This window comes from Oncorhynchus mykiss, chromosome 29 (assembly GCF_057628025.1).
Source record: "Oncorhynchus mykiss isolate SJ-2025 chromosome 29, ASM5762802v1, whole genome shotgun sequence".
In the NCBI taxonomy this organism is placed as follows: Eukaryota; Metazoa; Chordata; class Actinopteri; order Salmoniformes; family Salmonidae; genus Oncorhynchus; species Oncorhynchus mykiss.
Window position 1 is genome coordinate 25,035,721 of NC_143050.1, and position 22,382 is coordinate 25,058,102.

The window sequence follows — 22,382 nt, forward strand, 5'->3', positions numbered from 1 at the left end:
AATCCTATAGTTAATTTTTTTTCACAGGACTTGTACTAAAGCAAACATGTATAGGCTACAAAACACATTGAGGAATAATCATATTCCTGAATTTACACATACACTACATGACCAAAAGTATGTGGACACCTGCTCGTACAACATCTCATTCCAAAATCATGGACATTAATAGGGAGTCGGTCTCCCTTTTGCTGCTATAACAGCTTGATGATTTTTTCCCACTACGCGCTTCAGCATTCGGCGGCCCCGTTCTGTGAACTTGTGTGGCCTACTACTTCGCGGCTGAGCCATTGTTGCTCCTAGACGTTTCCATTTAACAATAACAGCACTTACAGTTGACCAGGGTAGCTCTAGCAGGGCAGAAATTTGACAAACTGACTTGTTGGAAAGGTGGCATCCTATGATGGTGCCATGTTGAAAGTCATTGAGCTATTCAGTAACGGCATGCTACTGCCAATGTTTGTCTATGGAGATTGCATGACTGTGTGCTCGATTTTATACATCTGTCAGCAACAGGTGTGGCTGAAATAGTCGAATCCACTAATTTGAAGGGGTGTCCACATACTTTTGTATTTACTGTATAGTGTGCCATTAATTTATTTAATGTATTTTTTATTTAACCTTTACTTACCTAGGCAAGTCAGTTAAGAACAAATTCTTATTTAAAATGATGGCCTACCAAAAGGCAAAAGGCCTCCTGCGGGGATGGGCGATTAAAAATATAGGACAAACAACACCACGACAAAAGAGACACCACAACACTACATAAAGAGAGACCTAAGACAATAACGTAGCATGGCAGCAACATATGACAACACAGCATGGTAGCAACACAACATGACAACATGGTAGCAACACAACATGGTAGCAGCACAAAACATGGTACAAACATTATTGGCACAAAAGCAAGAAGGTAGAGACAACAATACATCACGAGAAGCAGCCACAACTGTCAGCAAGTGTCCATGATTGAGTCTTGAATGAAGAGATGGAGATAAAACTGTCTAGTTTGAGTGGTTTTTGCAGCTCATTCCAGTACTTGTACTGCAGTGGAGGCTTCGAGGAGAGGACGGATCAAAATAATGGCTGGAACAGAGTGAATGGAATTGCATCAAACACATGAAAAACACCTATTTCAGCCATTACCACAAACCCATCCTCCCCAATTAAGGTGCCACCAACCTCCTGTGCTGTACTGTCAAATTCTTATGTTTTCATTTAAAATATCCTAAATTCATTTAAAGGTTGCATGCATCACTTTTACAAACATGTTCATCTGCATGCAGGCCAACAGTAGACAAAGTAATAAAAATTCTTATTCCTATTCAAATCAAATCAAATTTTATTTGTCACATACACATGGTTAGCAGATGTTAATGCGAGGGTAGCGAAATGCTTGTGCTTCTACTTCCGACCGTGCAGTAATATCTAACAAGTAATCTAACAATTTCACAACTACCTTATACACACAAGTGTAAAGGAATGAATAAGAATATGTGCATATAAATATATGGATGAGTGATGGCCGAACGGCATAGGCAAGATGCAGTAGATGGTACAGAGTACAGTATATACATATGAGATGAGTAATGTAGGGTATGTAAACATTATATAAAGTGGCGTTGTTAAAAGTGGCTAGTGATACATTTATTTAATCCAATTTATAATTATTAAAGTGGCTAGAGATTTGAGTCAGTATGTTGGCAGCAGCCACTCAATGTTAGTGATGGCTATTTAACAGTTTGATGGCCTTGAGATAGAAGCTGTTTTTCAGTCTCTCGGTCCCTGCTTTGATGCACCTGTACTGACCCCGCCTTCTGGATGATAGCGGGGGAAACAGGCAATGGCTCGGGTGGTTGTTGTCCTTGATGATCTTCTTGGCCTTGCTGTGACATCGGGTGGTGTAGGTGTCCTGGAGAGCAGGTAGTTTGCCCCCGGTGATGCATTGTGCACACCTTACTACCCTCTGGAGAGCCTTATGGTTGTGGGCGGAGCAGTTTCCGTACCAGGCAGTGATACAGCCCGACAGGATGCTCTCGATTGGGCATCTGTAAAAGTTTGTGAGTGTTTTTGGTGATAAGCCAAATTTCTTCAGCCTCCTGAGGTTGAAGAGGCTTAATGACGAGTTTGGAAGGTACCATGGTATTAAATGCTGAGCTGTAGTTGATGAACAGCATTCTTACATGGGTATTCCTCTCGTCCAGATAGGTTAGGGCAGTGTGCAGTGTAAATGTGATTGCGTTGTCTGTGGACCTATTGGGGTGGTAAGCAAACGGAAGTGAGTGCTACGGGGCGATAGTCATTTAGCTCAGCTACCTTAGCTTTCTTGGGAACAGGAACAATGGTGGCCCTCTTGAAGCATGTGGGAACAGCAGACTGGGACAAGGGTTGATTGAATATGTCCGTAAACACACCAGCCAGCTGGTCTGGGCATGCTCCGAGGACGCGGCTGCGAGGGTTAACAAGTTTAAATGTTTTACTCAAGTTGGCTGCAGTGAAGGAGAGCCCGCAGGTTTTGGTAGCGGGCCGTGTCGGCGGCACTGTATTGTCCTCAAAGCGAGCAAAGAAGTTAAGTTTGTCTGGGAGCAAGACATCGTTGTTCAAGACGGGGCTGGTTTTCATTTTGTTGTCCGTGATTGAATATAGTCTGGTGTCTGAGCCATTGAATTGCAACTCTACATTGTCTCTGTACTGACGCTTAGCTTGTTTGATTGCCTTGAGGAGGGAATAGCTACACTGTTTGTATTCGGTCATGTTTCCGGTCGCCTTGCCCTGATTAAAAGCAGTGGTTCACGCTTTCAGTTTTGGCGAATGCTGCCATCAATCCACGGTTTCTGTTTGGGGAAGGTTTTAATAGTCGCTGTGGGTACAACATCACTGATGCATTTGCTAATAAACTCACTCACCGAATCAGCGTATTCATCAATGTTATTGTCCAACGCTAAGCGGAACATATCCCAGTCCACGTGAGCAATCTTGAAGCGTGGAATCCGATTGGTCGGACCAGCGTTGAACAGACCTGAGCACGGGTGTTTCCCCCAGTCCCTCCAAAAGGAGAGCTTTGTATGCGTCGCGGAAGTTAGAGTATCAATGGTCAGCCAGGGTCACGCATTCGATATGCTGATAAAATTTAGGGAGCCTTTGTCACACCCTGATCATAGTTTGCTTTGTATGTTTCTATGTTTTGTTTGGTCAGGGTGTGATCTGAGTGGGCATTCTATGTTACGTGTCTAGTTTGTCTATTTGTATGTTTGGCCTGATATGTTTCTTAATCAGAGGCAGGTGTTAGTCATTGTCTCTGATTGGGAACCATATTTAGGTAGCCTGTTTGGTGTTGGGTTTTGTGGGTGATTGTTCCTGTCTCTGTGTTTGCACCAGATAGGGCTGTTTTGGTTTTTCACATTTCTTGTTTTGTTAGTCTATTCATGTATAGTTTTCTTTATTAAAGAACCATGAATAATAACCACGCTGCGTTTTGGTCTGCCTCTCCTTCGACTCAAGAAAACAGTTACAGAATCACCCACCACAACAGGACCAAGCGGTGTGGTAACGGGCAGCAGCAGGAGCAGCGAAATAAAGACTTCTGGACTTGGGAAGAAATCCTCGACGGGAGAGGACCCTGGGCAAAGCCAGGGGAGTGTCGCTGCCTCAAGGTGCAGTAGGAGAAGCGGCAGCAGGAGCAGCGCGAGGAGGAATGGACATGGGAGGACCAATTGGACGGAAAAGGACCCTGGGCACAGCCTGGAGAATATCGCCGCCCCGAAGAAGAGCTGGAGAGGCGCTGGTATGAGGAGGCAGCACGGCGGCGTGGATGGAAGCCCGAGAGTCAGCCCCAAAAATGTCTTGGGGGTGCACACAGGAAGTGTGGCGAAGCCAGGTAGGAGACCTGCGCCAACTTCCTGTGCCGCGAGAGAGACCGGGCAGGCACCATGTTATGCGGTGGAGCGCACGGTGTCCCCAGTGCGGGTGCATAGCCCGGTGCGGTACATACCAGCTCCGCGTATCGGCCGTGCTAGAGTAAGCATCGAGCCAAGTGCCATGAAGCCGGCTCTACGCATCTGGTCCCCAGTGTGTCTCCTTGGGCCGGCTTACATGGCACCAGCCTTGCACACGGTGTCCCCGGTTCGCCTGCATAGCCCAGTGCGGGCTATTCCACCTCGCCGCACTGGCAGGGCGACCGGGAGCATTCAACCGGGTAAGGTTGGGCAGGCTCGGTGCTCAAGAGCTCCAGTGCGCCTGCACGGTCCGGTCTATCCAGTACCACCTCCACACACCAGCCCTCCGGTGGCAGCTCCCCGCACCAGGCTTCCTGTGCGTGTCCTCGGCCCAGTACCACCAGTGCCAGCACCACGCATCAGGCCTACCGTGCGCCTCGCCTCTCCAGCGAGCGCTGCCGGAGTCTCCCGCCTGTCCAGCGCTGCCAGAGCCTTCCTCCTCTACAGCGCTGCCGGAGTCTCCCGCCTGTTTAGTGCTGCCAGAGCCTTTCTCCTCTCCAGCGCTGCCGGAGTCTCCCGCCTGTTTAGCGCTGCCAGAGCTGCCAGTCTGTAAGGAGTAGCCAGAGATGCCAGTCTGCAAGGAGGTGCCAGTCTGCAAGGAGCTGCCAGTATGCAAGGAGCTGCCAGTCTGCAAGGAGCCGCCAGAGCTGCCAGTCTGCAAGAAGCCGCCAGAGCTGCCAGTCTGCATGGAGCAGTCAGAGCTGCCAGTCTGCATGGAGCAGTCAGAGCCGCCAGTCAGCATGGAGCAGCCAGAGCCGCCAGTCTGCATGGAGCCGCCAGAGCCGCCAGTCAGCATGGAGCCGCCAGAGCCGCCAGTCAGCATGGAGCCGCCAGAGCCGCCAGTCAGCATGGAGCAGCCAGAGCCGCCAGTCAGCCCGGAGCAGCCAGAGCCGCCAGTCAGCCCGGAGCCGCCAGTCAGCCCAGAGGCGCCAGAGCCCCTCAGCCCAGAGGCGCCAGAGCCCCTCAGCCCAGAGGCGCCAGAGCCCCTCAGCCCAGAGGAGCCAGAGCCCCTCAGCCCAGAGCTGCCAGAGCTTCCGCCCCTCTGTCCCGAGCTGCCAGAGCTTCCGCCCCTCTGTCCCGAGCTGCCAGAGCTTCCGCCCCTCTGTGGCGAGCTGCCAGAGCTTCCGCCCCTCTGTCCCGAGCTGCCCCCCTGTCCCGAGCTGCCCCTCTGTCCCGAGCTACCGCCACTCTGTCCCGAGCTGCCGCCACTCTGTCCCGAGCTGCCGCCCCTCTGTCCCGAGCTGCCCCTCTGTCCCGAGCTGCCCCTCTGTCCCGAGCTGCTGCCCCTCAGTCCAGTGGGGTCATTTAGTATAGTCGCCGTGGTTAGGAGGCAACGGAAGCGGACAAGGTGGTGGACTAAGACTATGGTGAAGCGGGGGCCACGTCCAGCACCAGAGCCGCCACCGCGGACAGATGCCCACCCAGACCCTCCCCAATAGGTTCAGGTTTTGCGGCCGGAGTCCGCACCTTGGGGGGGGGGGGAGGGGGTTACTGTCACACCTTGACCATAGTTTGCTTTGTATGTTTCTATGTTTTGTTTGGTCAGGGTGTGATCTGAGTTGGCATTCTATGTTACGTGTCTAGTTTGTCTATTTCTATGTTTGGCCTGATATGGTTCTCAATCAGAGGCAGGTGTTAGTCATTGTCTCTGATTGGGAACCATATTTAGGTAGCCTGTTTGGTGTTGGGTTTTGTGGGGGATTGTGTTTGCACCAGATAGGGCTGTTTTGGTTTTTCACATTTCTTGTTTTGTTAGTCTATTCATGTATAGTTTTCTTTGTTAAAGAACCATGAATAATAACCACGCTGCGTTTTGGTCCGCCTCTCCTTTGACTCAAGAAAACCGTTACAGCCTTGTTTTCAGATTAGCCTTGTTAAAATCCGACAGCTACAATAAAAAGCCTCAGGATATGTGGTTTCCAGTTTACATAGAGACCAATGAAGTTCTTTCTGGGTCGTCGATGTGTCTGCTTGGGGTGATGATAATCGAAGAGAATTCTCTTGGTAGATAATGCGGTCGGCATTTGATTGTAAGGAATTGTAGGTCAGGTGAACAACAGGACTTGAGTTCCTGTGTGTTGGTATGATCATGCCACGTCTCATAAGGCATACTTATTCTTACCAGAGAGATGTTTGTTTCTGTCGGCGCAATGTGTGAAGAAACCAGGTGGCTGTACCGACTCAGATAACGTATCCCGAGTGAGCCATGTTTTCGTGAAACAAAGAACGTTACAATCTCTGATATCTCTCTGGAAGGCAACTCTTGCTCGGATTTCGTCTACCTTGTTGTCAAGAGACTGGACATTGGCGAGTAGTATACTTGGGAGCGGAGCGCAATGTGCCCGTCTACGGAGCCTGACCAGAAGACCGCTCCGTCTGCCCCTTCTGCGACGCCGTTGTTTTGGGTCGCAGGCTGGGATCCGATCCATTGTCCTGGGTGGTGGACCAAACAGAGGATCCGCTTCGGGAAAGTTGTATTCCTGGTCGTAATGTTGGTAAGTTGACGTTGCTCTTACATCCAATTGTTCCTCCCGGCTGTGTGTAATAAAACAATGTAAAAATATGACGGCTGCGTGGTCCCATGGTGTTTATGCTTGCGTACAATTGTTTGTACAGATGAACGTGGTACCTTCAGGCGTTTGGAAATTGCTGCCAAGGATGAACCAGACCTGTGGAGGTCTACAATTATTTTTATGAGGTCTTGGCTGATTTCTTTTGATTTTCCCATGATGTCAAGCAAAGAGGCATTGAGTTTGAAGGTAGGCCTTGAAATACCTCCACAGGTACACCTCCAATTGACTCATATGATGTCAATTAGCCTATCAGAAGCCATGACATAATTTTCTGGAATTTTCCAAGCTGTTTAAAGGCACAGTCAACTTAGTGCATGTAAACTTCTGACCCACTGGAATTGTGATACAGTGAATTATGAGTGAAATAATCTGTCTGTAAACAATTGCACAAAGTAGATGTCCTAACCGACTTGACAAAACTATAGTTTGTTAACAAGACATTTTAATGACTTCCGTCACAAATATACAACTGACTGGATAACTTATTAATTAGCCTATCAAAAGAGACATTTGACAAGAGGACAATTGTTGGAAATCATCATCACATCATACCATTCTATATTAGTAATATGTTTATACATAATTGGTAATGTTCATTCTGAAATTACATCCCTGGTTACATGATGTCAATTTGTTCTCATAAACTAAACAGTCTGGAGGATGAGAAAGTAGTCACAAGTCACAACTCCCATAGAGCGACAAAAGATGATTGTAGCAATATTGGCCTCAAGAGGGCGGTGTGGTCCCCAGTTGTTTTTGACTTTATATGTTATACTGAGGTGAGATTCTTCCAAAACCTAGGGATCATTATCATCTTCATCCCATCTGAGATTATAAGGACACAACCCCTTTACTCTTGATGATACGTAACAGTTTGGGTTATTACAATGTAATAAACCATGTTGAATGGGTTATGGAAAGAACAAATTTATGCTTCTGTGATTTATGCTTTCTTTTCTTTCATTAGGCTGCTACCGGTCGACCACATGTCATTGTTGTCGATTCACCTGTGATGCAAAATCTCAAAGAAATCCCTAATTCCTCTCACAATATTCTGTGCAGACAAGCAGTGTGGGTACTGACGTCAGTCACCGGCATTAGCACCAGCGCGCGAAGCTCTGGTTTTTGGGAGTGGTAAGAAAGTCAATCTGCGCTTCCCCGCCCGCCCAGCTACACTAGAAAGTTTATGAGCGTTTACACGACTGACTGCTCCCTTTGCACTCGTGGATTATACCCGCAATTTAAAAGGGACAATCTCCATTGATATGTGAGTTTCTTTTAATCAATGCTTTGCTGACAGCTTTAGCTGTTGTCCCTGATACAATGTATTCCCTTGATGTGTTGTTTATTTGAAGCCAATGATAGGTGACAATTAGGTAAAATAACTTGTTAACGTGAATTATAACGTTGTGAACTGTGTATTGTCAGATAAACGTCTAGCCTATAGCCGTATAATCGTACATTTCTGAAAACCAGAACTATGAGTTTCACTTATTCATCCTATTTATTTCAGGCAAATAAAAACATTAATGAGTTTGCTTTTGTTTCACTTTAATAGCCTGTCTTCCGTTTACCTGAAATATTCAACTACTTTCTAGTGATCATTTTCTATAGTTAAATCGTTTTTAGGCATTTGACTCAATAATTCGTGTTTGTCTGGTTAAGGAAGTAGCCAAAGTTACTTTTGTTTTGCTTTGGTTGCATAAACAGTTTATATAGTCTTTTCCCCTCGCTCTATATGAATCATATAACAAGAGCAGTCTCCCCCGCTTATCAGATCTCCCTATTGTAACATTATTTAAAGAAAGCGACGCCATACTGTTTCCTGGCAGACTGGGCCAGCAGTTACTGACCACTGGATAACCCTAGAGCTCTGGGCCCCACGATAATATTCTAGGCTATCCAAGGACAGACAATCTCATTGGAAGTATAAATGTAATACGTTTGTAGCCTATCATTAGTTGCACATGCAGAAGTTGATGGCAATATCACGTGTCAAGTTTGAACTAATTATCCCATTTTTTATCTGAATTTGGCATGGTAGCAACAGTTATAATCAAGCACCTTACTAGAAATGGGTGGTAGTTGAGTAGAGAGAGGTACAGTACATACATTTATTAGAAATGGCCTTGTTAATCATCACTAACATAGATGTTAATCAGTGTACTTCATCTGATCCTGGACGTTTAGGAAGAGGCCCTTTGGAGAGAACATTTTATCCAATAATAATCTCAGGTACCACTATTCCAGATAAAAGACAGAAAAAAGAAAGTGATGCAGTTTATAATCTTGGCAACACCATCTCACAATTTAATTTTCAACAGGAAAGGTTCCTTGAGGGGATTTGTTAAGCTTGCCAGCATTGAGTGTAGAGGATGAGTATTACATTGATTAATATGCATTGACATTATATTAATTCTACTCTGATGTAGTTATATAAATGTGCAGCATCAGTAATATCAGAGGTATACACGATTCCTTATTGATTGGATATTTTCATTATTCATCTATGACTTTGCTTGGCAGTTGGCAATCTCCTACTGACGCCCCGCCTCTTTTCTCCTAGCTGACCTTTAACCTATCAAGGCTGGATTTGTGTGCTCACCCCTCTGGAGCGGAACCACTGCCACCACAGTCACTGCCGTGCTGCCATTGGACGAGGACGCTGCTCTCGCTGCCCGAGCACCTAGACACCGGCAAGTTCTTCATTGAGGCTCCCACAGATATCTGACTTAGAGATGGATAGCAGCAACATGTCACTTTTACCTCTGCTTCTACTCTGCCTTGCCATCACCACTTCAGGTAAGACCAACGGTTGGTTGAACCTCCAACTTCCATCTCTTCTTAATGGTTGTGTAAGTGAAGAGCTGTTTGGTTAACGGTTAGTGTGCTAGACTCGACTTGGAGACGGGTGCTGAATTGAAGCCTAGAGGGTCTTTCCTTCTGTGTAAGCAAAGTTCAAAAACCGGCATTAACCCTGATTTGAACTGTCATGATTTACTTATTCGAACCTCATCTCTTTTTAAAAAAACCAACCAGGGCTTTATTTTCACAGCTGTTTTCAGTGGTTTTCTCAGGATTACCAGTTGATTGGATGAGTCTGTATATAGAGGTGTAACGTATATAGTGACTGACAATATTTCCTAAAGACTACTTTCATTAAAACTCGTAAAGTATAAGGATTAAATGAGAAATGTGTGCATCAGTTTATTATTGTGCTGGGAATACGCTATAGGTAGCCTAGATTTGTATTGGTTTGCGTGTATATTTGATATATTTGTTAAGTAAGTTTTTGGGGCGTATGATAAAAAAAATAGGTATGTTAAATAGAGCTCGCCAGCTTGTAGTCCTAAAAAATGAAAATGAATCCTCAGGTTTGTTCAGCCATTCCTAAAAATCAAATGTGGAATGAATGGGGTTTTAGGATAAACGCAGAAAATAAGATTTGAGGTTAACACAGGCTTAGATCGTATACTTTTGTAATATCAGTCAGTTAACATGACCTTTATGAATTATGAAGCATTTATCTGCTTATTTTGATTACATAAATGTTTCAAATTCACAAGAAGTGAAATTAGCTGATGGAGACGTCATAGAACAAAACTAATAAGATCTCCTAAGCCTGTGTTTACCACAGGTCTTATTTTCCTCTTTTATCCCAAAACCCTACAAAACCCCCCATTCATTTTCCCATAGGCTTTGGCCAACAAGCAATGGTGGTACCCTCCATTAGTTCCTACAAAAAGGTGCCATTACAATTGCTCTCTGTGGTTGCAGTGGTTAGTTGGCAGTTAGCTTGAGTATTATGTAGGAAATGGAAGAGGATCTGCAGTGTTCCGTTACGCTCTGGCCACTAACATGTGTGGATCTTTGGAGTGATACTTATTTCAGATAGTTATGTCAGACAGAGCAGGTGTAGTTCATGCTATTCCAGTGGATCCTCATGTTTATGCACTGATATATGCACATTTGATGTATTTGGCTCTAGCAGACAAAGGAAAACAGTCCAAAACAGTTTGTATTATTTTTTAAATATGATTTCTTATTGGTTGTACCATTGTGGAGAAGGAACCTGCAAGTTGCATTTTGTTGGACGGTATATACCATGTGTATCCTGTACATACGACTAGTACAACTTGAAACTGCAACATAACCAAGAAATGCCAAGACATTTATTGGAATATTCTGTGAGACTTCCAAATAGGAATACTATAGCAACGTTTCTGAACACAGCATTTTTTACACCCATCACTAGTGAGTGGCTGAGGTTGTGGCTGTAACTGTGACTATCTGTCGACAGTGTAGCCCTCTGTAGTGGATTCTAGTTGGGAATCTGTCGACTGTTTTGGTCTCACTGGATTAAATCCCTGTTGCCCCTTTTGGGGGCCTCCGTTTGGGCTCCAGACAGTAGTTGGACTCCAGACTTCTGTTCTGTAGTTCCATGGGGGCCATCAGCTGTACAGCCCCTCTCTGGGGGTGTCCCTACAGGAGGCTAGGTTGACTGTAGGGCCCCATCGGCTCCCCACTGCAGTTAGTTCCCCGTGGGAGCCTGATGTGATGGTTGTCGACTCTTGGCCTCCCGCTGCACTTCCTGCCAGCCGGGTCCTTCTCCACAGACTGAAGGAAAAGTACAAAAGTGATTAGGCAGCTGCCATAGAGGGAGGGGAGCCTGAAGGAGAGCTTGGGGGAAGCTGACAGACTAGGGGGAGGGAGATGGAGGGAAGAAAGGTAAGGAGAGTAGCAGAACAGCAGGCAGGGAAGCCACTAGGACCACATCCTGAGGAAGCTACGCTGGAGGCTGGGAGGGTGTTGAGGGGTGGAGATGGTGGTGGTGGTTAGGGGTGGATTATGTAACTATCCAACAACACATCAGTGACACAGTGGGTTGATCGGGAAAGGGGTGCTGAGAGAGAGAAAGGGATGAAAGGAGAGACAAATACAAAGAGAGAGGAGGGTGAAGTGAGGGATGAGGCAGAGAGATTGAGAGACAGATGATGCTAAGGAGAGGTAGAACAGAAAGAGGGGAGGGACTAAAGAGATTGTGTGTGAGAGAGAAATACACTATGGCAAGATGCAGAGAGAGATGAAAGAGAAGGAGAGAGGGATAAAAAGAGGTGACAGACAGCTCCTTTGTATAGGGCCTTGCAGAGGGGAAAAGAAAAAAAAAACCTGCTGCCCCTGTTAAAAATGGCGTTGAGAGTCTAAATAGCCCACTTCCCCACACTGCAGCCAGACTGGGTTCCAGGACCAGGGAGACATAGTGACGCGACCACTTGTCGCTGCTGCAGACCGATTTCTATCTCACTGTTGCAATCAACAATTCATTTCTGACTGCCTCTTTTTCTCTCTTTGACTAGCAGTGCTGAGCAGGACTAGCTACCCAGTGGGCACACGCTGGTTGAATAAACATTGTTTCCATTGTCATTTCAATGAAATGACTTTGAACCAATGTGGAATAGACGTTGAATTGATGTCTGTGCCCAGTGGGTATGCTACAGTATGTTGTTCACCTCTCTCTCTCTCTATTTGTCTGTTGTACCTAAAAGGGAGAGCAAGCGCTTGATGAGTTACAATAATGTTTGCTGCCAGATAACTTTTCCTGTTTGTGTATAGATTATGAATGATGTGTGATGGTTCACTTTATCTCTGGAGTAAAACAGGGCAGCAGCAGTGTCATGTAAAACGTTTAGAGAGCCAAATCATTTTTTTCCAGCTTGTGAGTTATGTTTTTCTTGAAGTTGGTTGTTAACAAGGCACCCCTCATGCGGTAAGGCATATATCAAAGCACTGCAAAACACATCCAGCTCACTCTATTTAGGCTATGCATCACCTAATGTTGATAGGCACACTTTCATCTCAGAAACCATTTATTTTAAGACTTTTCATATCTAGGAAAAACATTGAGAGTAACATACACAATCGTTTCTCATCTGCAAGGAGATGCTTGAGCCTCAGTAATTATTCTATTACTTGGCTGTGAGGCAAAGAGAGAGAGAGCACCAGTTCCGTTGAGCTCTTAACAAGTGCACACATCATTATTTACATGGAGTACTTTAGTTTTTAAACAAAAGATGACCATGTTAAATGAAAACACAGTCATGGATATTTAAGTGTCCACTCGTTTCAGCCACCGTTTCTGGCCAGGCCCTGGACCTTGTCTGCTTGTCTTTCTCATCGTGGTGCACTATCCCTGGGGATTGGTAAGGCCCAGGTTGGGTTGGTCGGCTGGCAGTGGCGTGCGACCTGAATGGCTCATTAGTACATGGCGCTGAGATAAAACTCCTCATCAGAATGGCGACCGCTATGTGCCCATGCCAGCGGCGGCCGTCTGCACACTGTGGACAGATAAGGCATGGCGTTGTGTAGCTATTATCTCTGGCCAGTCTGCCCATACTCAGCCAAGGGTCTGCCCAATCAGAAGAAGTCTTGAAAGGGGATTTGTACCTGTCCCTTTTAAAAATGATTTTTGGGGTTATCTTCCCCAAATCCCAGAGAGAGTAGTACTTGGGTTGGCTGTTTGGTACCTATTCTTTATTTCCCACTATGCAAATTCATAAACTATTTAGTATGCTATGTTGATGTGCTGCTTTCTTCAGGCAGAACAGAGATAGTTGTCAGCTAAGGTTCTAAAGGACAGGAAATTATTATTGAACAGTTGATGCTTTGAAGCAATGACGGATGTCATGGGCTTTAGTTGAAGCTTGTTGCGATATGTCTCACAAATCTTAAAAAACGCGATTGAATGGTGTTCAGAATTGAAACAACGAAGGGTAGCTACAGTCACTTGTTATTTGACCCTAATGGTAGAGCTATGCAAGCCTCGGTGTATAAAGTTGAACCTTCGTGTTGATTCAGGTGTCATGCTGCTTTCTCTGGATTCATGTGGTGAAGCGCTCAAAATTCTCTTTGATTTATGACAAACTTGGTGTGTGTGATTGTGTGTGTGTGCACGCATGAGTGTGCTCCTGTGTGTGTTGGCGTGTTTATGTAGGGGCCACATTGAGGGTTATAGAGAGTCCCTCTGAATATGATGGAAGGCTTTTGATATAATCTTTTCCCATTATTAATACTTTGAAAAGTAGAAAGTGTGATCAAGGGATAGGCTTTAATTAAAGGCCCTGTAGTGCAGATGTTTGTCATATGACTCCAACAAATCCCAAAGCCATGCTCAGGCGTCTTAACAGTCTGTACTTATCTTCCTGAGGGAATATAATCAAGCTTGTTGACAGCTTTCCACTCTCACACTATTTCATTACTCTTAGAGGAAGAAAAATGAAACTTGGCACTGCAAAGCAGCACAATCTTTCTGTCTTTGCTCCAGACTCTACCTAACTCCACTTCTTCAACTTCTCAAACGTGTCGAAAAGTATCAGAACCTTCATAGCTATGCTATCTATGATGCGACGATCCCAAAGTGGGCTCGTTAATATTTTCTGGGAAATCAGTGGAGAAAAACGGGGTAATGTCTGTTGGTTCTATGAGCAACATATGCTGTGCAAAGCGACATCAATCTTGAATGATTGGAAGCACCCAGTGTGCAATGCGTCTCTGCCGCTTCCATCTGCTCGGTGGAACGGAGTTAGCACAGCGACCGCTAAATTAGTCTTTCCCTCCAAAAGCCACGTTTGCTAATTAATGCCTGGAAGATGAATAGACTCTCACTATAGAGCAAATTCACAATGTCTCGCCGTTTAGTGATAAATTAATTTGTTCACACTGCAACCAACCTGAAGACTGAGAGCTAATAGAGTGTTTATGGAACACCTTGTCAATTTGAAGGAAGAGGCAACCAAAGCAACGAAACAGAAACATTGCACACGCTTATGCTGCCTGGAATATGACAGATATATGTTTCTGTATGTGTGTGTCTGTGAGAGGGCGAGAGAGCGATATAGAGAGAGCCTGTAGTGTATCAATGGGGAACGGCAATGTATTTAACATTCGTCATATATCTAAAGTTCCTAGCATCACCATTCTAGGAAAGAACTGCTAGTATAGTGAATGACAAGAGCACACTAAGTTTTTCAACATCAAAGCATCAGATTGCCTTAGGAACCGCAACAGACAGACAAACCATAAAGATTAATTGAGAGACAGCTCTCAAGCATCTAAGAAGTACATGAGTGTGTGTGTGTGTGGGTGAGCCATAGGCCCTCCATGGATTTGTTGTACTACTTCTGACATGAGGAGATATCTGACAAGAGGTGTAAACAGAGCCAATTATATATGAAGTCACGCTGTCTACAGACCAGCTTTCACATACTCAATGCCAGTGGTGTAAAAATACTTGAAAGTACTACTTAAGTATTTTTGGGGGGGTATCTGTACTTTAATTTACTATTTATATTTTTTCACAACTTTTACTTCACTACATTCCTAAAGAAAATGATGTACTTTCTACTCCGTACATTTTCCGTGACACCCAAAAGTACTCGTTACATTTTGAATGCTTAGCAGGAAAATGGTCTAATTCACACACTTATCAAGAAAACATTCCTGGTCATCCCTACTGCCTCTGATCTGGCGGACTCACTAAACACAAGCTTCGTTTGTAAATTATGTCTGAGTGTTGGAGTGTGCCCCTGGCTATACGTAAATTAAAAAAAATAAGAAAATGGTGCTGTCTGGTTTGCTTAATATAAGGAATTTGAATTGATTTACACTTTTACTTTTGATACATGAGTATATTTTAGGAATTACATTTACTTTTGAATCTTAAGTACATTTAAAAACCAAATACTTTTCAAATTTTACTCAAGTAGGATTTTACTGGGTGACTTTCACTTTTATGTGAGACATTTTCTATTAAGCCATCTTTACTTTTACTCAAGTATGACAAATCATGTAATTTTTCTACCACAGCTCAATTCCATTAACACACCTAAATAACCACACACGCGTGAGCGTACACACACACACACACACACACACCAGGGCTGTCCCCGATGTTGGTCGACCAAAAGTCGGCTGTTCTTTCAACCCAATTGACTGGTTGAAATGTTACCTTATATAGACACATACGTTTGAATAAAATCAATGATATACTGTAGGCAATGCATTGAGCTTTTCTGATGCTTTAAGAACACTCACTGTTTGATGAAATAAGACACACATGACTCGAGGGAGCCAGAGATCCAGAGAGCCAGAAAATTGTTAATAAAAAATATATTTAAAAAAACTTACCTGACCATCCTCCTCCTGCTCTTATTGGCTTTCGCAGATTCTGGCTTTACTCTGCTGAAGTTGCCGGTCATAGGCTACATGAGGAATCGGCAACCTTTTTCATGTGGAATGCCAGTTTATCTTATCATTTCTACCGATATGCGTGCCAGTTAGGGTTTTCATGTGCAAATTTTCATGGAACAGTTTCATTTAATTTATAATAAGGTCTTCGTATCTCAAAATCATTGTCATGTGGTTAATCCTAATTATATCCAAATCTAAAGGAAAATTATACAAACCTAAAAGATAGTTGGCAATACAAGTTATGTAAAAACCGCCTATAAAGGCAACAAATGAAAACATTGCAGCCTGCAGATAGAAAATATCCTGATAAAAATAAATATCCTATTAATCAAATTGGCTACACATGGCCTGTCTGCAGCGAACTTGAAACATTGTATCAACTATTACCTTGAGTCAGCCTGAAGCTCCCTCTAGCAAACTTGCAACATTGTTAAAAATATTCTGGGCCCTCAGAGTTTCCGGTGCCAGTGAGCTTGGGACAGACACAGCTGTAGGCTATTTGCACGTGATAAGAACTAATCAGGTAGGCCTATTTCATGACGCTTCCACTGGATCAGAGCATAACATTTTCCCTTTCACGCTGAGTGGTCAAACGGGAGAGAGCTGGAAAGATTTTTAAAATACATTGAGGAACTATTGGTGGTGCGTTAAGTCAATCAGAAATACTATCAGATTCCCAAATGAGCACATTTATATTCCTACATTTGCACGCAGGCCAGTTAGCCAACAGGCCTACTTCTATCCGTAATCAGGTGCGCGTCCTTACTCAAGATTGAAAGGAGCGATCTAAACAAAGACAATGACTAAATTGACAAAACCCGTAAATGGAATAAAATAAACCAAAACTCACAAGTGTAACATAGGTTGCAAACAACGTGTCCACTCCGACAGTGAGAATGACAAAAGACTGTAATAATAATATATTGAATGCATTAACAGAAATGACCGTAACCAAACAAACATTGTATATTCGAAATGATAGGAATTAATGGTAACTGTACTACTGGTGATATATGGGAATCAGGAATAGATAGACACTAACAATGAATGTAAACAAATTGGCGAGAGAGAGCGCATTCTGGAGAGATACATGCATTGTGAATTTAGCCACACTTCTTGGACTGTGCCATCCCCGCAGCCTCCTCCGTGCATTAGTCTCAGCCTCCGCAATGGATTAGTTCACATTAGTTCACAAGACATGTGTTTCGTCTGCCATAAAAAAAGTCATAAATAATAAATAAATAAATAAATAAATAATAAAAAATATATACAGTGCCTTCGGAAAGTATTCAGACCCCTTGACTTTTTCCACATTTTATTACGTTGCAGCCTTATTCTACAATTTATTAAATAGTCCCCCCCCCCCACCATCAAGCTGCATACAATACCCAATAATGACAAAGCAAAAACTGTTTTTTAGAAAAGTAAGCAAATGTATTAAAAAAAAACAAAACAGATATCACATTTACATAAGTATTCAGACCCTTTTTTTGAAGCGCCTTTGGCAACTATGACAGCCTTGAATCTTTTTGGGTGTCACGCTACAATTTGGCACACCTGTATCTGGGGAGTTTCTCCCATTCTTCTTTGCAGATCCTCTCAAGCTCTGTCCACTTGGATGGGGAGGTAAATAATATTTTCATTTTTTTTTTGGCATTAATTTAATCCATTTGAGAATAAGGCAGTGACGTAACAAAATGTGGAAAAAGTCAAGGGGTCTGAATACTTTCCCGAATGCAGTATATATACTGTATATACAAAAGTATGTGGACATGCCTTCAAATTACTGGATTCAGCTATTTCAGCCACACCCGTTGCTGACAGGTGTATAAAATCGAGCACACATCCATGCAATCTCCATAGACAGACAGCAGTAGAATGGCCTTACTGAAGACCTCAGTGACTTTCAACGAGACACCGTCATATGATGCCACCTTTCCAACAAGTCAGTTTGTCAAATTTCTGTTGGAGCTGCCCTGGTCAACTGTAAATGCTGTTACTGTGAAGTGGAAACGTCTAGAAGCAACAACGGCTCAGCCGCGAATTGGTAGGCCACACAAACTCACCGAACGGGACCGCTGAGTGCTGAAGCACGTAGCGCGTAAAAATGTCTGTCCTCGGTTGTAACACTCACTACAAAGTTCTCCAGTTCTCTGCTGCCTGTGACTGGAACGAATTGCAAAAATCGTTGAAGTTGGAGACTTTTATCTCCCTCACCAACTTTAAACATCTGCTATCTGAGCAGCTAACCGATCTCTGCAGCTGTACATAGTCCATCTGTAAATAGCCCACCCAATTTACCTACCTCATCCCCATACTGTTTTTTTTAAATTTACTTTTCTGCTCTTTTGCACACCAGTATCTCTACCTGCACATGACCATCTGATCATTTATCACTCCAGTGTTAATCTGCTAAATTGTAATTATTTGCCTACCTCCTCATGCCTTTTGCACACAATGTATATAGACTCTTATTTCTTTGTTTCTACTGTGTTATTGACTTGTTTATTGTTTACTCCATGTGTAACTCTGTGTTGTTGTCTGTTCACACTGCTATGCTTTATCTTGGCCAGGTCGCAGTTGTAAATGCAAACTTGTTCTCAACTAGCCTACCTGGTTAAATAAAGGTGAAATAAACAAAAAATAAATAAAATAAAAAAAGTTCCAAACTGCCTCTGGAAGCAACGTCAGCACAATAACTGTTCGTTGGGAGTTTCATGAAATGGGTTTCCATGGCCGAGCAGCCGCACACAAGCCTAAGATCACCATGTGCAATGCCAAGCGTCGGCTTGACTGGTGTAAAGCTTGCCGCCATTGGACTCTGGAGCAGTGAAAATGCTTTCTTGGGCGTGATGAATCACGCTAAACCATTTGGTGGATGCCAGGAGAATGCTACCTGCACGAATGCATATTGAAAATTGTAAAGTTTGGTGGAGGAGGAATGGGCTGTCTGGGGCTGTTTTTCATGGTTCGGGCTAGACTCCTTAGTTCCAGTGAAGGGAAATCTTAACGCTACAGCATACAATGAAATTCTAGATGATTATGTGTTTCCAACTTTATTGCTGAAATTTTGGGAAGGCCCTTTCCTGTTTCAGCATGACAATGCCCCCTTGCACAAAGCGAGGTCCATACAGAAATGGATTGTTGAGATCAGTGTGGAAGAACTTGACTGGCCTACACAGAGCCCTGACATCAACTCCATCAAACACCTTTGGAATGAATTGGAACACCGACTGCGAGCCAGGCCAAATCGGCCAACATCAGTGCGCGACCTCACTAATGCTCCGTGGCTGAATGTGAGCAAATCCCCGCAGCAATGTTCCAACATCTAGTGGAAAGCCTTCCCAGAATAGTGGAGGCTGTTATAGCAGCAAAGGGGGGGAACAACTCCATATGAATAACCATGATTTTGGAATGAGATGTTCGATGAGCAGGTGTCAAAATACTTTGGCTATGTAGTATATATACAGTATTTTTATTTGCTACTGCTCGACAACTCCTGACATTTAATCCTAGTAAAAATTCCCTGACTTAGGTCAGTTAGGATCACCACATTATTTTAAGAATGTGAAATGTCAAAATAATATTAGAGAGAATTATTTATTTCAACTTTTATTTCTTTCATCACGTTCCCAGTGGGTCAGATGTTTACACACACTAACTTAGTATTTGGTAGCATTGCCTTTAAATTGTTTAACTTGGGTCAAACGTTTTGGGTAGCCTTCCACAAGCTTCCCACAATAAGTTGGGTGAAATTTGTCCCATTCCTCCTGACAGAGCTGGTGTAACTGAGTCAGGTTTGTAGGCCTGCTTGCTCGCACACACCTTTTCAGTTCTGCCCACATTTTCTATAGGATTGAGGTCAGGGCTTTGTGATGGCCACTCCAATACGATGACTTTGTTGTCCTTAAGCCATTTTGCCACAACTTTGGAAGTATGCTTTGGGGTCATTGTCCATTTGGAAGACCCATTTGCGACCAAGATTTAACTTCCTGACAATGACTTGAGATGTTGCTTCAATACATCCACATAATTTTTCCTCCAAACATAATAATGGTCATAATGGCCAAACAGTTCTGTATTTGTTTCATCAGACCAGAGGACATCTCCAAAAAGTACGATCCTTTGTCCCCATGTGCAGTTGCAAACCGTAGTCAGGTTTTTTCATGGCGGTTTTGGAGCAGTGGCTTCTTCGTTGCTGAGCGGCCTTTCAGGTTATGTCGATATAGGACTCGTTTTACTGTGGATATAGACACTTTTGTACCTGTTTCCTCCAGCATCCTCACAAGGTCCTTTGCTGTTGTTCTGGGATTGATTTGCAAAGGCACAGTCAACATAGTGTATGTAAACTTCTGACCCACTGGAATTGTGATACAGTGAATTATAAGTGAAATAATGTAATGTCTGTAAACAATTGTTGGAAAAATGACTTGTGTCAGGCACAAAGTAGATGTCTTAACCGACTTGCCAAAACTATAGTTTGTTAACAAGACATTTGTGGAGTGGTTGAAAAACTAGTTTTAATGACTCCATCCTAAGTGTATGTAAACTTCTGACTTCAACTGTACACAACCTCCCCCCACTATCACATACACAACCTCCCCCCACTGCCACTGCCACATACACAACCTCCCCCCTCTGCCACATACACAACCTCCCCCCACTACCACATACACAACCTCCCCCCACTACCACATACACAACGCCCCCCCCACTACTAAATCAAATCAAATGTATTTATATAGCCCTTCTTACATCAGCTGATATCTCAAAGTGCTGTACAGAAACCCAGCCTAAAACCCCAAACAGCAAGCAATGCAGGTGTAGAAGCACACAACGTCCCCCTACGACCACAAACACAACCTCCCCCCACTACCACATACACAACTTCCCCCCACACATATTAGTTATAAAAGTGATAGTGATAATTAGGGACTTTTTTTGTAGACTGTGGGGATTTTGTTGGCGTGGGGAGAGAGGAGGAGAAAGGTGCGACACAGTGTTGTGCAGTGTAGGGGTGAGAGGCCAGGGGACACTGCGGGCCCCTGCAGAACGCTGATAAGAGCTTGTTTACCTTCCTGTGGATGGTCAAGCCTCAGTCTGCGGCCGCGGAAACACCAGGACAATAGGTGTGTGGAGCTGGAAAGGCTGGGGCAGGCCAGACCCCCCCCCCCCCGTGTGCTCCGACCACCCCCCCTACCTCTCCCCTTCACCATCATGGCTCCTCCGACCCGGGACGCAAACAGTTTACTCTGCCTCAGTGAGACAGGTGCCCCAGACACTGCTCTGTGTTTGCCAGGGTTTACCCTAGATTTACAGATAAGGTGGGGTTTAGATGTGATGCAGACACCATTTTTGGAACCAGTTGAAATACATTTTATACAGAACAATTGATTCATGCCAGGGCAATACATTATTTTGTCGTTTTTAACATATATTATGGCATGTAATATGCTTTAGTTGTTTGGTAACTTATCATCATGGTACTTTTGATGCAGTAATATACAGCAATTAGTGAATTGGAGAGCGAAGCCACTCATCTTGATGACAGTTCCAGAACTTTGTGCATAAGGGTGTAAGTGGGGAAAAAAGTTACCCACAGAACACATTTCTTTTGGAACATAGAACTGTTGACAAAATAGATTAGGGAATTGCTTCCAAAGATGTGGTAAATATTGAGCCTAGATAAAATGGAAGAAAAAGTGTTTCCTCCTAATTCTTTTTTTGGCAGGAAAGGGGTTGTAGTGAGAGTAGTAAAGGACTAATGCTAGACTAAAATAGAAACAGTTGTCATCAATGTGTAAGATTTCTTGTTAGGGTCCTGTTGTAGGTGACAGACTTTTGGCAGACTACTGTATTCATGAATTGCAATCAAATAAAATAACTCTGTTGATTCCCCAAATGAAATTCTCATGTCTAAATTAAAAAGTGAATAACCTATCTCAAATAAAGGTGAATGTAGGATAGTACAAGTCCAAACTGCTTCATCTGCGTTTCCTGTCCCTCCCTGTCAAAGTGAATAGTGGTTTGATCTTTTGACTCTGCGAGGAGACTCAATAAAGGAAGTCAGTGTTTCCAGGATGTGGCTTGTTGCAGGCAGGGTCACAATGCCTCTCTTGAATATATAACCTTTAATGTCAGAGTTGTGTGGGTTTTTATTTCCAGCCAAGGTCCTCTTTCTGCTGAGTCGGGAGATCCACCCTACAGAATACTGACGATGAACCTTTCACCCCCCAAACAAGAACTGGTAGTCCGATCCAAGTCAGATGAGGCTGATGATGAAGTCATGCGTTTAGTATTTCTGCTTTCTGGCAGTTTTTTCTAGGAAGGAGCCGTGCTGGCTTTTTCTGCTACAGGATGTTTTTGTTCTTAATACACCTACAGTATGCCTTGAAGAGTTGCAAAAAACGTTTACAGGATTGCCAATAATTATTATTTTTTTTTTTGCTGTTTAGTTGTTAACCACGTCAGTGACATCTGTAGATATTAAACATTTATCACAATGTTAGGTATAAACGTTAATATTAAACAAACTATTTCTGTCCCAAAAAATAAACAGTGGTCTACT

General features: G+C 43.7%; 1 protein-coding gene across 3 annotated transcripts in view; it reads left to right on the forward strand.

Moving 5' to 3' along the window:
* The first annotated feature begins 7,380 nt into the window (after positions 1 to 7,380).
* The window catches only part of LOC110509820 (endoglin), a 46,849-nt gene continuing 31,847 nt past the window's right edge, over positions 7,381 to 22,382 (forward strand). The window contains exons 1-2 of one of the 3 annotated variants that reach the window (XM_021590943.3): positions 7,381 to 7,835; positions 9,135 to 9,370. In XM_021590943.3, coding sequence (XP_021446618.3) covers positions 9,307 to 9,370 — 64 coding nt within the window. In that variant the 5' untranslated portion in view covers positions 7,381 to 7,835; positions 9,135 to 9,306. Of the gene's footprint in view, positions 7,836 to 8,527; positions 8,804 to 8,892; positions 9,371 to 22,382 lie in introns of those variants that run through there. The other 2 variants (XM_021590942.3, XM_090226885.1) reach the window with 2 other exon arrangements.